This window comes from Schistocerca piceifrons, chromosome 1, assembly GCF_021461385.2.
Source record: "Schistocerca piceifrons isolate TAMUIC-IGC-003096 chromosome 1, iqSchPice1.1, whole genome shotgun sequence".
NCBI lineage: Eukaryota > Metazoa > Arthropoda > Insecta > Orthoptera > Acrididae > Schistocerca > Schistocerca piceifrons.
The window spans coordinates 337,682,201-337,703,747 of record NC_060138.1 but is presented as its reverse complement, the minus strand read 5'-3'; the positions used below and the strand labels follow the sequence as shown (position 1 = coordinate 337,703,747).

The following is a 21,547-nucleotide window of genomic DNA, read 5'->3' as shown; positions in this document are numbered from 1 at the left end:
CATTGCATAACCTATGCATTGACAGCTAGTACCACATACCTATGGATACTTACCAAACACTTGAATCCACACCATGCAGAATCAATATTGTATTGCATTCCATGTTATAAAGCAGTCAGTCATAATGTTTTTGTCTCATCACAGAGAATTACTATTGTGTGATCCTTTAGCTCATCCATTCATGTGTGCATCAATTGCAGCCTCCATGCTTGCCCACATATTTCTGTCTGCCTGATGTCTGCTCTAATTATATCTCTGTTTTATTTGCACAATATATATTTATGAAGAGCAGAATATTCTTAGAATGAATATTAAAGTTATGGTCAAAGAAATTTTGGGCTTGCAGCTGGCTGTTGTTAAATACACTCCATGATATTTTGACAGGGCACCTGCCGGTCATCATCAGGTGAGCCAAGAAAGACTGACAAAGATGTCCTCCATTCACAGTTTATTAGTGCGCTGCATGTATTCTGCAGATGTGTCAAGATTGCATTGAAGGACTGGCCAAAATACCTGGCAGCAGCATCCTTAGTTGTAGAAATGCATAACTCAGCTGGCCCCATGTTTGCAGCTTGCTGCTGCCATTGGCATATTATGTCATCTTCAATTAGAGCAAACCATGGAGATGATAGGGTTCCATGTGTTATGCATCTGGTAGCCACTATCACAGCTCAGATTTTCTGCCATGCAGATTTCTATGGATTATTTAATAATACAGTCCCAAAAAGATGTTGTTGTGGCCAAAATTATTCTGTTACCGTACTCTATTGAATGTCTGCTGGAGATACTATGCTCTGGAACAGCAGGCTTGCTTGGCTGTAAAATGCAAGCATGGTATTGATGTTCAGTGCAGCTTGCTTCCATAGTGTGTGTGGTGTGGCCTATAGAAACCGTGCTTCACTGGCAAGATATCCCATAAATTCCACCCTTCTGCTGTATTAAATTGTCCTTCACTGTTCCCAGAAGATAGGTGATCGTAGATAGTAGGCAGAAAAACTCTTTCACCTGAAGCTTATGGAGAACGCTTACTATCTTATTCGAAATATTGCCAACAAAGGGAAGAAAAACCAGAGATTTTACAGGTATGCTCTACTCTTTATCCACTTTCTAGTTTTTAGTTTCAACCGATAGTGGCCTTTTAATCTACTGGGCAGAAGATCTGTGTCCCTTAATACTGTCTTTAGGTGAGCAAGTTCTTGAGGCATATTATCAGGATGTGGGATTGTGTGAGCTCTGTGTGCAAATGTTTTAAGGATACTCATAGGTTGCAACAGGTGATGACAACTCAACAACTGTAAGTACAAATAATTTTGACTGGGTTTATAATAAACTGAATGCACCAGAGAGCCATCATTCTTCCATCTAACTAAAACATCCAGGAAAGACAGGCAACTGTTTTTGTCTATTTCCATAGTGAACCAGATGTTCTTATGAAAGGAACTAAGGTAATGAAATAAAACCTCCATTAATTTGCCCTCTCCATGAGGCCACATTATGAAAGCATTGTCCACACACCTCCAAAATACAATTGGTTTAAGGGCCACTGAGTCCAGGGCTCTGCTCTTAAAGTCCCCCATAACAAAGTTGGCCACCAGGGGAGACAGAAGGTCACCCATAGCATTGCATCAATCAGCCGAAAATATTCTTGGTTGAGCATAAAATAGATTGAGAAAAGAGCATGCTAAAATAAAGTGCTGGTGGCCTCCTGAAACTTATTACCAATTAGTGCCAAAGAATCTACAAGAGGGACCTATGTAAAAACTGATACTATGTCAAAGTTCAAACTGCTTAGATGGAGAGTCCCCAATCTGTTGGTAAAATCAACTGAGTTACTGGATGATGTGAGCATTTGTCAGAGAGGAAGCAATGTGCTTGGCAAAATCATATGTACAAGCGCTAGTGTTGCTTACTGTTGGCTGTAAAGTCAGACCTTCCTTGTGATTTTTAGGAAGGCCATGCAATCTTCGAAGTAAGCAACCATATGGTCTTAACCTGTTGGTGGTCTGTTGAAGTAATGCAGACGAACTCAAGAGTGCAGAGGTTTTCTGTTCCTCGTGTCATGGGAGTCATAATCAATAATCCTATAGGCAGAATCATTTAGTAAATCATGCATCTTATCATCATACAATTACAAGATAACAGGACATTTTTTCTGCACATACAGTATTCAAATTGAATGTATGAATCAAATAAAATGATACACCACCTTAATTCCACAGCAAAATAACATTACAATAGAGGTTGCCTAAAACTTCAGTAGTAGTTATTGCTATACTCAGGAAAGATTTGAAAAAAAAGTTGCATTGTACCTGTACCTTTCCTAGCATAATAGTATAATATTATGTCTAATGTGTAATCATCAGCTGTCTCACAACATCTTCTTTGATTTAGTATTTGATATTTTGTTGTTCCCCCCTCCAGAATTTCACTTGGTTTTTCTATAATTTTAATAACAGACAATAATTTATTATTAAACCAGAATAACATTTCATTTATGTTATATTCAACTGGACTACACTATGTAACTGATAGGTTCTTATTTTTTTTAACAACAGTTGCAGAGAATAAAAGTGTTTAAGATCAGACTAATTGTGCACTTGGGGTGAGTTTAAAATAATTTTTTAGATGGAAAACACAGAACATCAGTTTTTAATTTCACATTTAAATTACAATATACTGTTACAATTGAAACACATTTTCATACACAGGAAATAACAAAGAAGGTAGAATTTGTAACATTTATTATGCAGACAGCACTACAAACTGAAACTACAACCCTGTTTTCTCTGTTCAAAGATGAACAGCTTTTTCTTTTATTATTAATGTCTGTTCTTTTATTTTACTTTCATGGCTCTTATACATCACATACTTTGTCCTTTTATGTAATGTTCTGATACACAAAGAAATCTGAATGGAAAATGTAAGGGACTGAATAGCATAAAAGATACACACTGGGGTCCACTCAGTTTGGCACATACATTCAAACTCCAAGGTTTAGTTCAATGTTCACTCATAAAACATATGAAAATTTACAAGGCTATGCACAGACCTGAAAATGCAATTAATCTACATTAATATTCAATTAATACTCATAAAAATTAGTATACAAATTTTGAATGTTGTTTGATAATGTTGCTATGTTACATAATCTTGTGTCGAAATGGGTGCAAGTTAAACTTTTAGTTAGAGTTTTAAAAAATTGAAAATGTAAAATATGTACAGCATAAATTTTAGAAAGCTGTAGTGTTTTGTCCAAAATAAATCATGCACAATGGAAGATTTTTGATAAAGCTGTGCAAAATGCATGTAAGTAGAGCATTACATCTCCTATTAGTTCATCTTATTTTGATTACGAACAAGCAAACTGGTAGACTGATAAAGATAGAGTATAAAATATTTAAAAAAATCTCCAGCCAAATGTTATGCAGCTTAAAAGGAAAAATTCCTGAGTGCAAATAAGCAATGGAAAATGTCTTATTGTGTTACTTTTTAGGTTTTGAAGTAGGTTTTGCAGGTTTAGGTTGTGGCTTGCTAGCACCTTCACCAGAAGCTGCAGCCTTTGCTGCTTTTCGTTTTGGAGGCACTGGAGCAGGTGATGCCTGCTCTGTGGAAGCTGTAGCTGCAGGTGGAGCTGCTTCTGCTCCTGCTGATTCCTTCACTGGAACTGTCGGACTTTTCTCAGCAGGTGCTTGAGGCTTGGGAGTTGCTACCTTAGCAGAAGCTGCTTCCTTTCCAGCTGACTGATCTTTCTCAGATGTCTTAGCTGGTGCTGTCTTACCCACATCAGGGGATTGTGGAACCAAGCTTGCAGTAGGAGATAAGGGAGGTGAAACAGTCTTTGAAGATGAATCCTGCTGCGTTGTTTCTTTTGTAGCACCTTCCTTTGCTATCTTTTTAACAGCTTTAGTTTTTGGTTTCGTGACTGAGGGTGCTGCTTCAGCTTCTGGTGATACAGATTCAGTTGCAGGTGCAGCAGCTGGTTTGGCTGGTGTTGGTGTTGCCACATCACCAGGTTTAACAGGTGCAGTTTCAGACTTTGTAGGAGTGTCTGGTGCCTTAGGCTTTGTCTGCTTTGCCTGTTTTGAGGTGGTTTTGGCAGTGGATTTTTCATGTGCAGCTTGACTGTCTGTGCCTTGTTCAGTGTCTTTCACTTTCTTAGTTGTCTTGCTGTCTGTTTCTGCTGTCTGAGTTGTAGGTAGCTTTTCTAAATTACCTGAGTCTTTCTCTTGTTTCATTGTTGTCTGCTGTTTTCCAGATTTCTTTTCACTTTTCTCAGGTGATTCTTCAGCTTTAGCTCCCTTTAATTCTGGAGTAGTGGTAGCACTAGTGGCAGTAGTAGTAGTAGTAGTAGTAGTAGTAGTGATAGTAGCAGCAGCAGCAGCAGTAGCAGGTTTTGGAATCTGCTGCTCTGTCACAGGAGAGACCACAGGGGATGCTGATGGGGGTTGCACTGTAGATGGCGATTCTGGAGCTGGCATTGGAATAGGAGGTTTTGGTGGCTCTGGCGTTTTTGTTGGTGCTTTCTGTTTTATTTTTGGTACAGATACCAGAGCAGTGGACATTGGTCTTGTCAGAGTATCAATGGGAGAAGATGGAGGAGATGCCAGAGGGGGCAATTCAGCTGGTTTTTCTGCTGCTGCAGTTGGAGCAGAAATTGGTAATGGTGTAGAGGGCACTGTTGTAGTTGGTGGAATTGGTGGTGATGGAATGTGTGCACCTACAACTGGTTCTGTAGGAACTGATGGTGGCACAGCTCCTGCTGCTGGAGGTGATGTTACTGGGGAAGGCTGTATCGGAGTTGGTGTCACTGGAGTTTGTGGACTTACAGCTACTGGGACAGCTGGTGCTGGGGCAGACTTTGTTGTCTCTGTTTGAGGGACTGCAGGAACTGATGACTTTTCAGTAAGTTGGGGTACTTCTGTAGGGACTGCTGCTTCAAGGACTGCTTCAGGCACTGGTGCTGAGGGTTTTTGAGTTAGGACTTGCTCTGGTGGAGTTGGAGTTTTTGGAACAGGTGAAGTTGTAGGTTGTGTTCCGGCTGTAGGGGCTGCTCCAACCACTGGTTCTGGAAGTTTCTCAGTCATAACTTGTTCAAGCGGAGTTGGAGCTGTCGGAACAGTTGAAGCTGGAGGTTGTGTTCCAGCTGTAGGGGCTGCTCCAACCACCTGTGCTGGAGGTTTTTGAGCTATGACTTGCTGTGGTGGAGCTGGAGCTGTAGGAACAGGTGGAGTCAGAGGTGGTGTTGCAACTGCAAGGGTTGCTTCAACTGCTGGCATTGGAGGTTGCTTGGTTATGACTTGCTCTGGTGGAGTTGGAGCTGGAGCTGTTGGCATGGGTGAAGCTGCAGGTGGTGTAGAAGAAAGTACTTTATCTTGAGGTGGTGCACCACTCACAGATGCTGGTAGAGGGGCAACTGGGGGACTTGTTGGAGGTGTAACAGGTGGTGGAGCAGTTTGTGGCTGAGTGATAGTTGGCTGAGGTTCTGTAGGATGCACAGTGGGCTCTACTGTTGCAGGAACAAACTGGCTTCCTTGTGTGGCACTTACTTCAGCTGGTGGCTTTGCGGCCAATGGTTGTGCTGGAGTTGGCAATATAGTTTGCTTTGCCTCTGAAGGAAGGAGTTCCGGGCCCACTGGCTCTGCAGTGGGAGCTGTAGGAGATGTTGGTGTAAGAGGAGACAATTCTTCGACCTGCTGCACTGGTGCAAGATCAGGTTGGGGGGCCATTGCCACAGAAGGTGATTTTGCTGGTGTTGTTGTCAAAGATTCCTTTGTGGAAAGGTCTTTATTGTCAGGAGCTATCACTGCCTGAAGAACAGGTGATGCTGGAGGGGGGGTAGCTTCTGCTACAGAAGGCACTGTAGGAATAGCAGGAGTTGGAGATCCTGGAACTGCAGGAACAGTGGCACCAAGGGGAGAGCCAGCAGCCATTTCTGCACTTAGTGAAAACTGAACTGATGGTGCTTGAGCACTAGTCACAGCTGCTGTTGGAGTGATTGTGGAAGTTTCGCTCAGTGTCTCAGGAGGCACAGGGGGACCATGTTGTTCTTGTTGTGCTGGTGGTACAACTTCCTGGTGTTCTTCTTCTGTAAAAAAAAGAGTAATATTATGCATGGTGATTAAAAAAATACTTTTACATACATAAGGAAGAGTTGGATTTAGCATCTCATCAGTGATAAAGTAATTGGAGGTACAGGACAAGCTCAGATTGAAAAAAGACAGAAGAAAAATTCCTTTTCAGAGAAATCATTCTAACATCCACCTTAATTGGTTTAGTGCAACCACAAATAACCTAAAGCTGATTTTGCATACACAATGATTTTTTATTCTGTGGTTTCATATCAAAAGAAGTATGGGTGAAAGTTAAAGAATAAAAAAATGAACAATTAATGGTAAATATTTTACAATAATATCAAAATTAATTTTTTCTTTCTTTTCCCTTTCCCTTGTCTCATTTTTCTATGGGATCAGCATTATTATACATCATTTTTGGGAATGTTAGTGGTGTTTGATGGCTGGATGCTCTTCCTAATACCACCACTCTCTTAGGGAAGGGATCTGTGTAATCCATCTGTTTATATCTAGTGCAGATCTCATGTTCAAGTCTGATACTGTTTTCTGAGTGTTGCTGTACTGTGTGTCTGAGGTGAGACATGAATACCAGCCTGCTATTCATGTAGTTGGATGTGGGAAACCATTTACAGCCCACATCCCAGCTGGCTTGGTCCACAGCCTCAATTGTTAATCCCCAAGACAAATCAATCTGGGGCTGGTTCACATACCCATGTTTCAGAAGCATGTGCTTTAGTGCTCTTGGCTATCCAGGTGGATTCAGTATAGAAATTGGTGTTTCAGTTTATTTCATTTGTTATGCCAAAAAACTTTATCTCTAAAACCAAAAGTTTGTTAATATGTCCCATAACATTTTTGTGCAGACTAATAGTATTAATTTTTCTCCTTTGGAAAAGTATACCTTTTTAGCTCCTGACCTGTCGCTTTAACCTTCTTAGAAATGTTTGTAAGTTTTTTAGCCAAAGTATGTCCACACAGTTTCTGGTAATTAAAATAACCAAGTTGAAATAATGAAGGGAATTTCTTTCACACTTAAAAATTAATTATTTATATATTCAAAATAAAATTTTTTGGCACATCTCATATTAAAATTATATATGCAGTCACATCTCATGGAGTCTGAGTCTCTGTCTTCAGATTACAGAACTACAGCAACCATATTTCTTTACTTTTTATATCATAGTCGAAAAGAAAAAGAAAGAAGTAAATGATGTTAACCAATTCTTTTGGATATAATTAGAATGTATTTTTATCTGTGCAGCTGATGCAAAATTAAATCTTAAAAATTCTAGATAATTCTCTTCTTATTGACAATCACTTTAATCTTTAGATGTTTTATTGCAATAATCATATTTACAGAGAATAATTGTAATGTGAAATTGCTGCTATAGCAGAGCACTTATTGAAGGAAACAGCAAAAACATTAATTATCTGCAAACAAAGAGCAGTTACAAATTTTTTCATAGGTTCAGATAATAGCTGTGGTACTTTATTTCACAGTGAAATTTTTGCTGCCTTTAAACCTGTGTAACAAATGCAACTTAACCTGACCTCATTCTCCAATGTAATGCTTGTTATCATATTGTTTGCAATAAATATCTTTCATTGAAAAATATTTATTAACAAGGTGTTTAACTGTGTCAAAGGAAAATTCTATAGAGAAAATTAATAAATATAGGATAGAACTGCTGGCCATAAAAAACAGGCAATGAAGCAAGAAAAAATTAGCCTGCTGGCACTTGCAGTGATTTTACCAAGGTCTTTAATTACGTAGATCGAAAAATCCCACAATGGAAACTAGAAAGTTATACTATTAATTGCATTCCCCTTATATGCTTAACAACATAAGTAATGGGTCTCCCAAAGGACACTGAAGGATTATTCAAAAACTTTGATGTTTGCCAGTGATACAAATTTGCTGATAAAGGACATTAACACATCCATGTCAGACATAAGCAGAAAAATGGAGTAGGATTGTGGGAACTTGACTAATAAAATTGCTGCCATTAGGCAAAAATAACTTTATGGTTCCAGGCAGCAGCGTATTCTGTTCTCTGACATTGACTGTGACAGTCACATTTATGTAAGCTGTTATACATGGTAATAAAACACTGTTCACACCAACTGTATGTGTACAGATTATGTTCTTTTCCCACTGCCATAGCGAGGAACTACAGGTTTATCATTGGTTTGCAGCAAACAGCTTAACACTTAATCATACGGAAGCTTATATTATGTAATTTCAAACAAATAAAATTTACCTTCAGGTACCAGAACTAGAGATTAATGGACAAGGACTAAATGAAACATCATGTGTGGAATTCCTAGGTATCCAGATGGATAAAAAACTGAGAAGTTAATTGAAAAGCTTAGTTCTGCCTCTTTTCGAAATCTCTTTTCTTTGGGTTGACCTGCAGATGGAACTGGTAGCATACTTTCACTCAGTACTGTCCCACTGCATAATCATCTGGGTCAAAACTGCTAAGGTGAAGAAGTATTTGTTCTACAAATATATGCAGTAAGAATTTTATGACAAATTACTAAAAGGACATCTTGTAGAAGCCTCTTCCAAGGCCTTGAGACTGTTACACTCATACGGAATTGTATTTACTTCACAAAGGTATTTGTTGTTAATAATAAAGATTGAATTAGGATTAACTATGAAATTCATCACTACAATACTAGAAATAAAAATAATTTTCATCTAGGTTATGGAGCCCTGTAGTGCATTCAGAATAGTTTTATATTCTGGTGCAAGGTCTTTAACAGGTTCCAATAGGCATCAGGCAGGTAACTGGGAATCTCCTAACATTGAAAATCAAGTAAAAGGGTACCTTATTAGCCTTTTCGTGTATAATTTATCAGAGTATTTTGACTCAGGAATCTAAATACTGGCTAACATTAATGTTCACAATATACAGATTTCTAACTTTTCCAGCATATACATGATTAATAGAAAATAGTTGATAGAAACATCATCTGAATGGCATCAGAGGCAGAGCAATGGCTAGTGTCAGAAGCTCTCAGAGCAATGTGGAAGCTGAGAAAATGGTCCAGACATTCAAACAGCAATAGGTCAGACAATGGAGGTTGATGGCAGGGTGGTAGGGGGGCATCCTCAGATGCCACTCAGACCTTTCTTCTCAGCGTATGTCACACCAAACCAGTTAACAGAAGGAGATTGACCAAGGTGTCGTATGGGTGGCAACCCAGAACTCCTCTGTCTGCTGCTCTCAGACCAAAACACATACTACTCCATTCATATCACCTGTTTCCAATTAGATCGTCTCCTACATGTATGTAGTTTCAGGATAGTGGCCCCATGGGTTCTTGCCATGATGGAGTTCATTAATGGCCACCTGATGTGTCTACCTGAGATGATGTCCATTGATGCCACTATCTCTGCCACCATCAGTTCAACTAGAGCTTCTTTCACAAAAACTGGATCAAGAACCACCACCCTGGGTCCTGCTTGGTCTTTGAACATTGTCACTGTGTATCGCCAACCAGATGACTGTTTCATACTGCCCTCCATCCTCTAATCTCTTCCAAGATTTGGCAATACAGGGCAAGTGCTGTATATAAGACCAGATCCCTGCCACCCATGACCATGTAACTAAAACTGAGGATGCATTTAATGCCACCAGTGCTGTCCTGCCAGACTCCACCCTCTTGCTAACTCAGACAACACTGGAAGGGTCATTTTTTGTCCCTGTGCGTTGAACTGGGGAGGGAGGGGGGGGTTGTTTTAAAGCAAGTAGTATAAATATTCAGTTTCCAAAGACGTTGATACAACTAGGAGTGATAACTCACCAGAGATAAGTGCAATGAAAGGCAGCCACATGTAATTCCATGCTCCATCTCCTTGGAATGTGCACTGACAACCAAGTATGGATAAATAATCAGCACCATAACTAACATTTAACTTGTTTGGTTGCCACATCAGTGCTGCCTTAATTCTGCAAACAAACTCTCTTTGGATTATTTGTATATTTTTGCTGCTTACTTGTCTTTTCTGTTGACTGGATTTTATATGTTACTTCAATGTTGTTGCATGGACTTGTACACTGCTGCTCACTATCAGAGTATTCAGTGTGTTCTTGTGATGTTATTCTGTATAATTTTAAAGAATCAATAAATAGCAGCTTAGCACTGACAGAACAATTCTGTAGTGTAGGGCTACAGTTTATTACATCTAAAATAAACCGAAGCCTTTGAGTGTCCACATTATGCACAGAGGCCACCTTATAAGGCATTAGGGTAATCATTTGGTCGCCACAATAGACTGAGTCACTGCCAAGCCTTCCAAGGGTGCCTAACAGTACTATCTACCATGGTGAGGGAGAGGACAGTAGTGAATGGAGACTCAGTCGGTCGGTTGGTTGGTTGGTTGTCATAGCTCGTGACCTGTGCACCTTGTATGCTAAATGCTGAATATGTATATTTTCATTTGTTGATGTTAACTTAACTGTAAATAATAAGTGATTAACAAACACCTGTTGACATTCATAACAATCTAAATGTATCCAAAGCATTATTTAGTCCTTTTAAATTCTGTGTCCTCTGGTAATATTACAGTTAACGTTTTGGTCCTTCCAGGCTGGACTGAGGTGGGTTCAGTGAAGTAATGTGCAGTGGCAGCCATCCATTGGTGGGATGGCAGTGGCAAGTTTCAGCAAAGCAGTTGGAGACACAGCCAGCAGCATCAACATATGCCTGGTCTGGTCATTCCACTACCTGAATTCCCACTTATTGTAATTGCTGCTTCTGCTGTTACTTGCCCCCTCTAACTTTTCAAGCTGGATGGAGTTTAAAAAAAAAAAACTTATTACTACACACTTGGCTGTGAAAGCAAGCCTCACATAGTTGTTAAAGTTTGCAAACAAATTCGACATAACAGGCAAATTGGACACTTTGGATAGTATTGTCATGATAGAAGAATTTTCAAAGATCATGGAGAAGTATGAGGATGTGCAGTCACAGGTTTAATTGTTTGAAGATGTAGAAGAACATGCTGATGATAGAAATATCTTTGAAAATATGATTTTTGAGGTTTCGAAAAAGATGGGAGCAATCCAGATGAATTGTGCCAATGCAGCTGACAGGGTTTCATCAGATGCTGGATCAGCATCAAGTGCATCAAAATGTAGTTTCAAGCTGCCCACCACAAAACTGCCATCATTTAATAATGATGTAATGCAGTTCAAGCATTTTTACAATACGTTTGTGAGTCTCATCATAAATAATGAGGAGTTAGAGGACATTGCTAGGTAACATATTTGCTTAGTTCACCTAACAACGCATCTTCCAGTCACTAACACCAACCTTAAGGTAAGTTTCGGTTTGGTCTGTAACAGATAAAACAATCCTTGATTGACTGCATTGGCACATTTGAAGAGAATGTTAATGCTACCACGCGCAAGTGAACTTCCTGCAGTGCTGAACAAGGATTCTAAAAACATGTATGCATTGATGGCATTACAACTAGATGTCTCACTGCAAGGTATCATTATATCACAGTTTCTTCTAGAAAGGGTTGAACCATCTACAAGAACATAATTTGAAGGCACCTGAGTTCAAACAGGTTTCTGGCATTCAAAGAAATGTGTGTTTTTCTCAAAAACAAGTGCAAATCATTAGAAATCATCAAGACTACAGTACCATAAGTCACATTGTATCTAGTAATAAAGAATGGAGTGCCTCCAATGGCCGGCAGTTTGCGTCTTCAAGACAAATTTACGTCACTTTTAGTGCTGCATGTGTTATGTGCACCAGCCTTTTGCATGGCATGAGTGCAACAAATGCAGGCAAACTGCATGTAGCGAATGCAAAGCTGCCTGTGACGCACAATGGCGTGTGTTACAATTGACTGAAGAGTGATCACAGGGCTTCTAACTGCAAACCCATTAATTGTCATACTTGTAGAAAACAACACAACACATTACTGCATGCAGAATCGCAGCACACACAAGATGGAAGAAGGGAGGATTCTCCAAGTGGCATGCAACATGAGCAAAATGACAAACATCAGTCAAGTACATCGAGTTATTGTTCACTGAAGATCAGCCCAGGCAAACAACTATTCCTTGTGACAATGAGAATAAGTTGCAAGATGGCAGACTTTTCATATTCTATTAGACTCTAGGTTGCAGTCACGCTCCAAATCAGAAACAGGTGCACAATGCCTCAGAATTCAAAGGTGGCACAGCCAAGCACTGATTCAAGGAATAGGTGCAACCCTCTCAGAAACATAACATCACTCTCTGTACAAGTGGGCCCCTCCATAAGCAACTTTTTCCTGTCAAATATTTAATTTTGCTAGAACAAATAAATGATGCTAGCACATGGAACCTGCCAAATATACAACTCACTGATCCAGAGGTTTGGTTCACTGGCATAATTGATGTATTGTGAGGTGCAGAATTTTGTCCGTACATTCAAAGGCCATGAACCATCTCCATAGGAACTGATCATCTCACACTTCAGGGAACATGACTAGGTTGGGTCCTATCAGGCCATTATCAAAGGTACAGTCCACCAGTTCATCACAGTGGTCCCTCACATCAGGCAGTGTAAAATCCAGCACTGACATTCAAACACATTCAATTCTGGAAGACAGGAGAATTAAATGAAGTTGTAATGATGAAAGAAGGGAAAAAGTAAGAAACACACATTGTGGAATACATGACTGAAGATTCCAAAGGCAAATTTGTTGTCCAATTCCAGCTCATGATGAGCCAAGCCAGTAAGGGAATTCTTTCCACAATGCATCAATTTGTTTTCTTAGACTGAACAGAGAAAATCAAGACAACCTAAGTTTATGGAAAGCTGCTGAGTTCATGAGGCAATTTGAAGATGTTTATGAGGAACAGTGTGTCAGAGATACAGAACATTTCATCAGCTGTGGTATGGAACCCTGTACTTATAATGGAGAATCCAGCTCATATAACATCATGACAAGTGTCGCCTGCACACCTAGAAGAAAACAGCCTGTGGTAGGAGATGCCAGCCTTGCTTAAGACATCATTTCATAGCCTCTGTCAGATACCTCCAATGTTTCTGCATTTGACGAGATGCCAGAAGAAACAGCTAAAATCCTCTGTCACATTAGCAGAACAATTCAAGGCAAAGAAGGCATCAGTTCTCACTTCATTCCTCCAGCATCACCACATTTTGGTGAATATGGGAAGCAGGAGTGACACCCTCCAAACACAACTTGTGGCAAATGATGGGAACAGTGTGTGTAACATTCGATGTGCTGACAACTCTGACAGCCCAAATTGAGGCTTGCTTGAACTCTCATGCCACTATGTTGCAGTCCTACTGATCCCCAAGTCTTCACCCCAAGTCATTTCCTGAGAGGAACCACAATCACAAGTATCCCTCAGCCAGATCTTTGTGCAGCCAGACTGCAATTGCTCACAAGGTGGAAACTACAGCAGCAAGGATTCCAGGTCTTACACAACACTGGTCATCTGGCTACCTACATCATGTGCACAGTCATAGTAAGAGATGACAACCTGCCCTCCTTGTCTGGAAGCTGGCCATCATTGAAGGCATGATGGAATGCTGCAAGTGACTATTCACACACCACAAGAGGTTTTCAAAAGATCCATCTGCAAGCAATTTTCTTTGCCATCGTTATGCTCAAATCTGCCCATCTTTGAAGGCAAAATGCAATGCTGTGCGTGATCACTATTCACACAATGCAAGCTATGCCCTTTACCAGGTGTAGCGATACAAAAGTGAACAATATATTAGTTGCTTCATTTTTTATTTTTATTTTTTATTTTTTCACCTTTAAATTTTTCTTTGTTCTGTGTGACTCAGACTGAGTGTATTTCATCATTTTTTTATATTTCAGTTTTTTTTGAGTATGTGTGTGTGTGTGTGTGTGTGTGTGTGTGTGTGTGTGTGTGTGAGAGAGAGAGAGAGAGAGAGAGAGAGAGAGAGAGAGAGAGAGATCATGATTTTCAGGAACCAAACACTATTATCAACAGTACCTAGTTGAAAGACACAATGTTTTGTGTATTTGCTTGTGTTCTTTTCTGTCCTTTTGTAGACTTTGTGCTACTTGCATTACTTTGGAAAGAAGTCAATATTCCTTTGGTGACCAGTATGTTTGGTCATTATATTGGGCTGTCACTAGGGAACACTGTCCTCTCTGAAAGTATTTGTACCCGAGAGACAATGACAGGAGGCTGCCCTTCCAAGGGTGCCTAATGGTACTATTGCCACTGTGAGGGAGGGAATGATAATGAATGGAGACTCGGTTGGTCGGATGCAATAGTGCATGGCCTGGGCACCTGATTGTGAATAATAAGTGATTAACTAATACCTGTAGATGTTCATCACAGTCTGAATGGATCCAAATTATTATGGAATCCTATTACATTCTTTGTCTTCTGGTAACATCACAGTTTACATTTTTGTCTCTGGATGCAAACAGTCATGACTACCCATATCTAAAGCAACCATATTCCAAATGGCATCAAATAGAACACTTAGTAAATAAACATGAAATGTTGTATTGATAGGGCCTCCCATGGGTAGACTGGTCACCTGGGCAAGTCTTTTTAGTTGATGCCACTTCCGTGACTTGTGTGTTGATGAGGATCATATGATGATGAAGATAATACAACACCCAGTCCCTGAGTGGAGAAAATCTCTGACCCAGACAGGAATTGAACCCAGGCCCATCACATGGTATTCTGCTGTGCTGAGCATTTGGCTGTGGAGGTGGATAGTAAATAACAGTGATCTGTCTGTTCTCAAGCTATTTCTATTCACACATTGCAACATATTCAAAGCTTTGGATGTCTTACCTTCAAGTTTTTCGGGTGATGCACAATTGTAAGTTTTTCCAACAAATATAGAGTGCTAGCAGATATAGAGCTCAGAGGACCGATCATGAGTCGCGTTCGGATAGCTCCGTTTCCTGCTGGTAGAGCATTTGCCCATAAAAGGCAAAGGTCCAAAACACAGTTTTAATTTGCCAGAATGTTTCATATCAGCATACACCATTCCGCAGAGTGAAAATTCATTCTGGAAACAATAGCCCAGGCTGTGGCAAAGCCATGTCCTCACAATATCCTTTATTCCAATACTTCTAGTCCCGCAAGTCATACAGGAGAACTTCTGTTTTGGTAGGAAGATAGAAGATGAGGTAGTGGAAGAAGTAAAGCTTTATGGATGGGCTGTGAAGTAACTGAACTTTATAATCATATGATGTTGGAAAAAGTAACAGGTTTGCCCTTTGAAACAAATTGTCTAAGTAAATTCTGGGCAGAAACAGCGTCTGCTACAGTCTATCTAATCACAACTGCTCTCCAGCTAAAGCACTCAAAAGTATGAAACAAACTTAAACAGACGAGAGGTTTCGTATTCAACTCCTTAAAATAGTTAGAAGTAAAGCCTATATTTGCATTTCAGGAACAGCAGATGAAAATGGAATAAAAAAAGTATAGTATCTTAGTTCAATATTGTGAAGTATTTTTAAGCTATACTCAAATTATTCAAAACCCATTGAGAATAGATATTTTCTCACAGCTAAATGTTATGCAAAAATCAAACATACTGCATGCACCCTTTGATATGATTAAGGAAGCCTCTAGCTCATTGTAAATCACATGCTTATCATTCAAACATGTCAAACACAGCATCAATGATTTTTGAAATAACAATTGAATTTGATCAACATTCATGAAATTCACCACTGTATGACCATGACAAAATTTTGCAAACCAATTTCAGACACCTCTCTGATGGGGGCTGATTACCAAAACTTTAGCAAAACAATTCAGAGCATTGTTGCTGAGTTAGACCTTTACAAAAAATTGTAAAAAATCATCTAATGAACACCTTCATGTCAAAATTATGTTTTTTCACTAAACTGTCTTCATTGAACTCTCATAAACTAAGTCCTCAATCAAATTCTGAGCTGCCATTGTTCGAACAATAACAAATTTTAGAACATTAGTAGTCTCACATCTCTATAGTAGTTGTTTGTAAAGACTTGAAGAGGTGACCCTCAAATTCATCATCTTTTTATGCTATTTTTTCGTTTCTTTATTATTATTAAGGAACCCACTAAAACACAATCAATTTTCATTGCATATTTTTCTGTCTCTTTCTTTTTCGTTTCCCAAAAGCTTCTCATGTATTCACTGTTTCTTCTTCCTCCCTTCTGTCCAAGTTTTTCCTATTTTCTTCTCTTTTGGTGTTTGCTGATATTTCTGTTTTCAGATTTTCTCTCTATTTTGTCCTGTCTGTCATATCTTCTGTGGAGATGTTAGTTTCTTGAGGTCTTCCTTGGTTTCCTTTACCCAGGTGGTTTTTCACTGTATTAGTGATCACTATGTTAAAAATCTTTTTGGTCAAGTCTGTTTTCATTCATCATGCGTGTGTCTGTAGAACTTGGTTCTTACTACCTGATAATGTTTTTAATCATGTCTGCCCATTCATACAGTTCTTTTGTTGGTCTTTTTATCCAGATATCATATTTTGGAACCAGCTCATAGATCTTTCCCAGTGCTTTCACCTTTTTTTATCCATTTCCTTGATTTTCATTCTTCTCTTGATTACTGTTGTTTCTGAGATAAGACTACTGTACTATAGTGTCTAAATTTTACATTGACAGAGAATTTCTTTTGTTGCAGGGGTTTCATGCAAGTCTGTCTGCTTTTTGTAGTATTGTGATACTTTCTTCATTGAATGTCAAGTTCAGTCCATTTTTCTGTATAATCTATCCCAGCTTTTTGAAACAGATTTGTAGTCCTGGTTTGGCTGAGATTTCATTTAGCGTCTCTAGAGATTCTTTTCTGTTACTTGTTGTGATGGCTACATCATCAGCAAAGACCAGACATTTTATGTTGACAGTTCTATCCTTGGGTCTCCACATCTTTACCCGTTTACTTCTTTGTCACATGTCTTGATTATTTTCTTCAAAACTGAGTTAAAAAGAATGGGCGACAGGTCATCTCCTGTCTTGATTTTGAATTGTTCCAATATCTCTCCTATGAACTTCACTTTGGAAGGTGTATTTGTTAATGTGCCCTGGATTAGCGTTCTCGTCTTGTCCACCTTCATTTCTTCCAGAGTGTTGAAGAGTGTTTCTCTATCTACGGAGTCATATGCCATCTTGATGTTTACAAATATTTTGTTTCACTTTTTTCTTTATTATTTTGAATTTCAGCCTACTGTTTTCTCACTACAAGGTTTTGACCTGAATTTACATTTACATTTGCATACACTGTACAGTTTACTAATGTTTGTAAATGGAATATTATGATGTAGTTCAGCTAATATTTCCCGGGTATAATTTCTTCCTTTGTGATTTTCAAAGAAGGTCCTTGTTACAATCAGCTGAAATACATAACATGACTGTGAAAGCTTCTTTTGCCTTTACTTTGTCCCCAAATCACAAATTCTCCAGTAATACAGCCATTATTTTTCTGTTCTACTATAACATTCCAATTGTCTAGGTCTATCAGATTTTCTTTGTGCTGAATCATCAGCTTTTGACATGAGCATATATAACTGTTGAGTGGTGTTTCATGTGGGCTTTGTTTCAGCCCTTGGAAAAATAATTTGGACACCATGTTGCTCATAACAACTCTCTCCATTTCATATTCCATGCTTTTAAAGTGGCAACATGTTGCATCAGCCACTAATGTTGTTGTTCTTCTTCTTGTTATTAGCTTATAATTACCTTAATAGAAATCTTTTTTCCATTTCATTTCACTGACCCCTGTTCTTCATTGCCCTGATAAGTAACACCTGAGATGTCTCCAAACAGAGATCCAAATATGGATTTAGTTTCTGTCCGTGATTTATTTTGTTAATTTTGTGGTTTTTATGAGAATTTTGTACTATATAGAAAATTTTGTGAAGAAACTTCTGTGTATTTAATGTGGTGGTTTCATTTTTCCATCTGCATCTACATGCCCTTGTTCATTGCTGGTATTTTCACTTTTAGGGACAGATCTAATCAAAAACTCAGTTCACCTTGTTTGTGTTTTGATGTGCAGACAAAAATTCTAATATGTTATGCATACTTCCCACCCTTATTATCATTCAGGATATTTTGCTGGGTAAAACAGCAAGAAAGAGTAAGTATTTATTCTGAGCAGAGCGGTGAGAATATGGTGAAGTCAATGGCAGTAAATCACACAGGTGCCTGTCACTCTTGTGCCAGTACATGACCACATTAAAGCATCCACAACCAAGTATCTGGTGAAATGTGATGAATGTAACCGCTACATAACACGTAAAATAATATTCATTGACACTTTGTATCTTCTCAGTGACTTAGAGGGATGTTTGATTATTCTTTCTTTATGATTACAAATAAAGGAGACAACTCATCAAAAGGCAGAAGCACTGCATCATCGATAGGCACACAAACTAAAGGTATGGAGCTTGGCTAGCTTTTGGAATGTACTTACTTTTTCTAGCTGTAGAAAAAACATGCACACAACACACAGTCATTCACATGCACATGCCTGTCTCCCTATATTGTGCTCAGTTGACTGCCAGCTCTTTACTGGCCCACAGTGGGTGGAGTGGGGTGGGGTGGGGGTTTGGGGTGGAGTGAAGAATGGAGAGAGAGATAGAGGGGAGGCAGAGTATGGGTTGGGGGGGGGGGGGGAGTGTCTAGTGGCTCATGGGTGAGTGGGGAGCCATCTGTGGACTAGCCAGGGTGCAGGTAGGATGTGCAGTAAGGATTGCTCCCATCTGCATAGCTCAGAAAAGCTGGTGGTGGTGGGGAGGATCCAGGTCACACAGGTAGTGAAGCAGCTATTGAAATTTTGCATGTTGTGCTATGCTACATGTTGTTCCCCTGGGTCATCCACCTTGTTTTTGGCAACGGTTTGGCATTGGCCACTCATTCTAGGTAACAGCTGGCTGGTTGTCATACCAATGTAAAATGCTGTGCGGTGTTTGCAGCAGAGCATGGCTGCTTTCACAGGTGGCTCTGATTCTGATGGGCCATGATAAGCCTCTGACGGGACTGGAGTAGGTATTGTGTGGGTTGATTGGGCAGGTCTTGCATCTGGGTCTTCCACAGAGATATGACACCTGTGGCAGGAGAATGGCATAGGGATGGACTAGGATGTGGAGGTTGGGTGGTTGGCGGATCACCACTCTGGGAGTGATTGGATGTGTCTATGGTAGGATTTCCCTCGTTTCAGGGCTTGATGATAGACAGACAGAGCCCTGACAAAGACCGTGTTTCAATCATTCCAGTCCAGGATGGTACTGGGTGTCAAGGTGGTGCACTCCTTTGCAATTGGTTCCTGGGATGGATGTTAGGATCAGGTATGTGTAAGGATGTGGTCCAGGAAATCTGTTTGTGAACTAGGTCTGGAGGGTATTGCCTGTCTGTGAAGGCTTTTGTGAGGCCTTCAGCATACTGGATGAGAGAGTTGTCATCACTGCAGAAACCTCTACCATGGGTTGTCAGGCTGATGGCAGAGATTTTTTGGTGAGGAAAGGGTAGCAGCTGTCAAAGTGCAGGTACTGTTGGTGATTGGTGGGTCTGATGTGGGCTGAGGTGTGGGTAGAGCCGTCTGAGAGGAGATCGATAACAAGGAAGGTGGACCAGTTGGTGGAGGAGGGCCAGGTGAAGTGGTTGGGAAAGAAGATGTTGACATTGTGGAGTAATGAGGATAAGATGTCTTGGCCTTGGATACAGATTATAAAGAAGTCATCAATAAACTTGAACCAGACCAGGGGTTTGGGCTTTTGGGAAGCTAGGAATGTTTCCTCTAGGTGGCCTATGATGAGGTTTGCATAGCAGGGTGCCATGCGGTGGCCACAACTGTGCCACATATTTGTTTGTATACTTTCCCTTTAAAGGTGAAACAGTTAGGGGTTAGAATGTAGTTGGTTAGGTGTACGAGGAATGAAGTGACGTGTTTGGGAATCTGAAGGGTGTTGGGGGAGGTAGTGTTCAATCCCTGCAAAGCCATGGGCATGAGGGATGTTGTTGTATAGGGAGGTTGCATCAGCAGTGACGAGAAAGGATCCAAGAGGTAAGGGTGTGGGGATGGTGGAGAGCCAGTGCAAGAAATGGTTGGCATCTTTATTGCAGGAGACTAGATTTTGGCCAATTGGTTGGAGATGTTGATCAAAAAGGGCAAGATTCTCTTGGTAGGGGCACTGTAACCGACCACAATAGGGTGGGGAGAGATTCTGGGGAGGGCCTAAGGATTTCAGCAGGGATTGGAGGTTATGTTGGACTTCTGGGATGGGGTAACCCTGGTAGAGCTTGTAAGTGGAAGTATCAGGCAACTGGCCTCTGCCAGGCAGTCACTCTGGTTCATAACAACAGTGGCGGAACCTTTGTCTGCTGGGAGGATGATGAGATCAGGATCCATTTTCTGGTTATGTAGGGCAGTCCTTACTTCTTAGGGGGGCCTGGGGAAGGATGACGAGGTCAGGCTGGAAGTTAGGAATTTGTGGAAGGTGACCAGGAGATGGTTGGGTGGGAGTATGGGAGGGTCATGGTTAGATGGTGGTATGAACTGGAACAGGCAGGGTTCGATGTTGGGACTGGATTGGTTTTGGTTGGAGGGGTTCATGACAAAGAAGTATTCAATGGCTGCTTAACCTGTGCTATCTGGGTCCTCTCCACCATCACCTGTTTTCTGAGCTGCACAGATGGTACTATCCTTGCAGCATCTCCTTTGCACACACACACACACACACACACACACACACACACACACACACACACACACACACACACCATCCCTTGCCCCAGTACCCTTGACCAATGTGTGTGTGTGTGTGTGTGTGTGTGTGTGTGTGTGTGCATGTTTTTGCTACAGCTAGAAAGAGGAAGTGCATTCCGAAAGCTAGCCAAGCTCTGCACCTATTGTTTGTGTGCCTATCGATGATGCAGTGCTTCTGCCTTTCAGCAAGTTGTCTCCTTTATTCCTAAATAATTTGTAATTTTCAACCAGAACTTTGGTTAGAATTTTTATAAAACTGTGTGTAAACATCAAGTACGAAACTGAAACTCCACAGAAACTCACAAATACATTACCTTTCCCACAAAACAATGTGATATTGGTTTCTGCATTTGCAAATCTCTGTGCATATTTTAAGGAATAATACTCCTTGAGAAATTAACGTGCTTTCATACAGCAAAGTATTTTCTTTGACAAAATACCGGGTGATCAAAAAGGCAGTATAAATTTGAAACCTTAATAAACCACAGAATAATGTAGATAGAGAGGTAAAAATTGACACACATGTTTGAAATGACATGGGGTTTTATTAGAAAAAAAAAAAAACAAAGTATTGCTAGACGCGTGAAAGATCTCTTGCGCACATCGTTTGGTGATGATCGTGTGCTCAGCCGCCACTTTCGTCATGCTTGGCCTCCCAGGTCCCCAGACCTCAGTCCGTGTGATTATTGGCTTTGGGGTTACCTGAAGTAGCAAGTGTATCGTGATCGACTGACATCT

At 40.1% G+C, this 21,547-nt stretch overlaps 1 protein-coding gene across 2 annotated transcripts in view; it reads right to left on the bottom strand.

Annotated features, from left to right (window-relative positions):
* Nucleotides 1-2,631: 2,631 nt before the first annotated feature.
* Nucleotides 2,632-21,547, bottom strand: part of LOC124783422 (proteoglycan 4-like) — a 71,601-nt gene continuing 52,685 nt past the window's right edge. For both annotated transcript variants that reach the window (XM_047254019.1, XM_047254020.1), the window contains one exon: nucleotides 2,632-6,085. In XM_047254019.1, coding sequence (XP_047109975.1) covers nucleotides 3,483-6,085 — 2,603 coding nt within the window. In that variant the 3' untranslated portion in view covers nucleotides 2,632-3,482. The remainder of the gene's footprint in view (nucleotides 6,086-21,547) is intronic.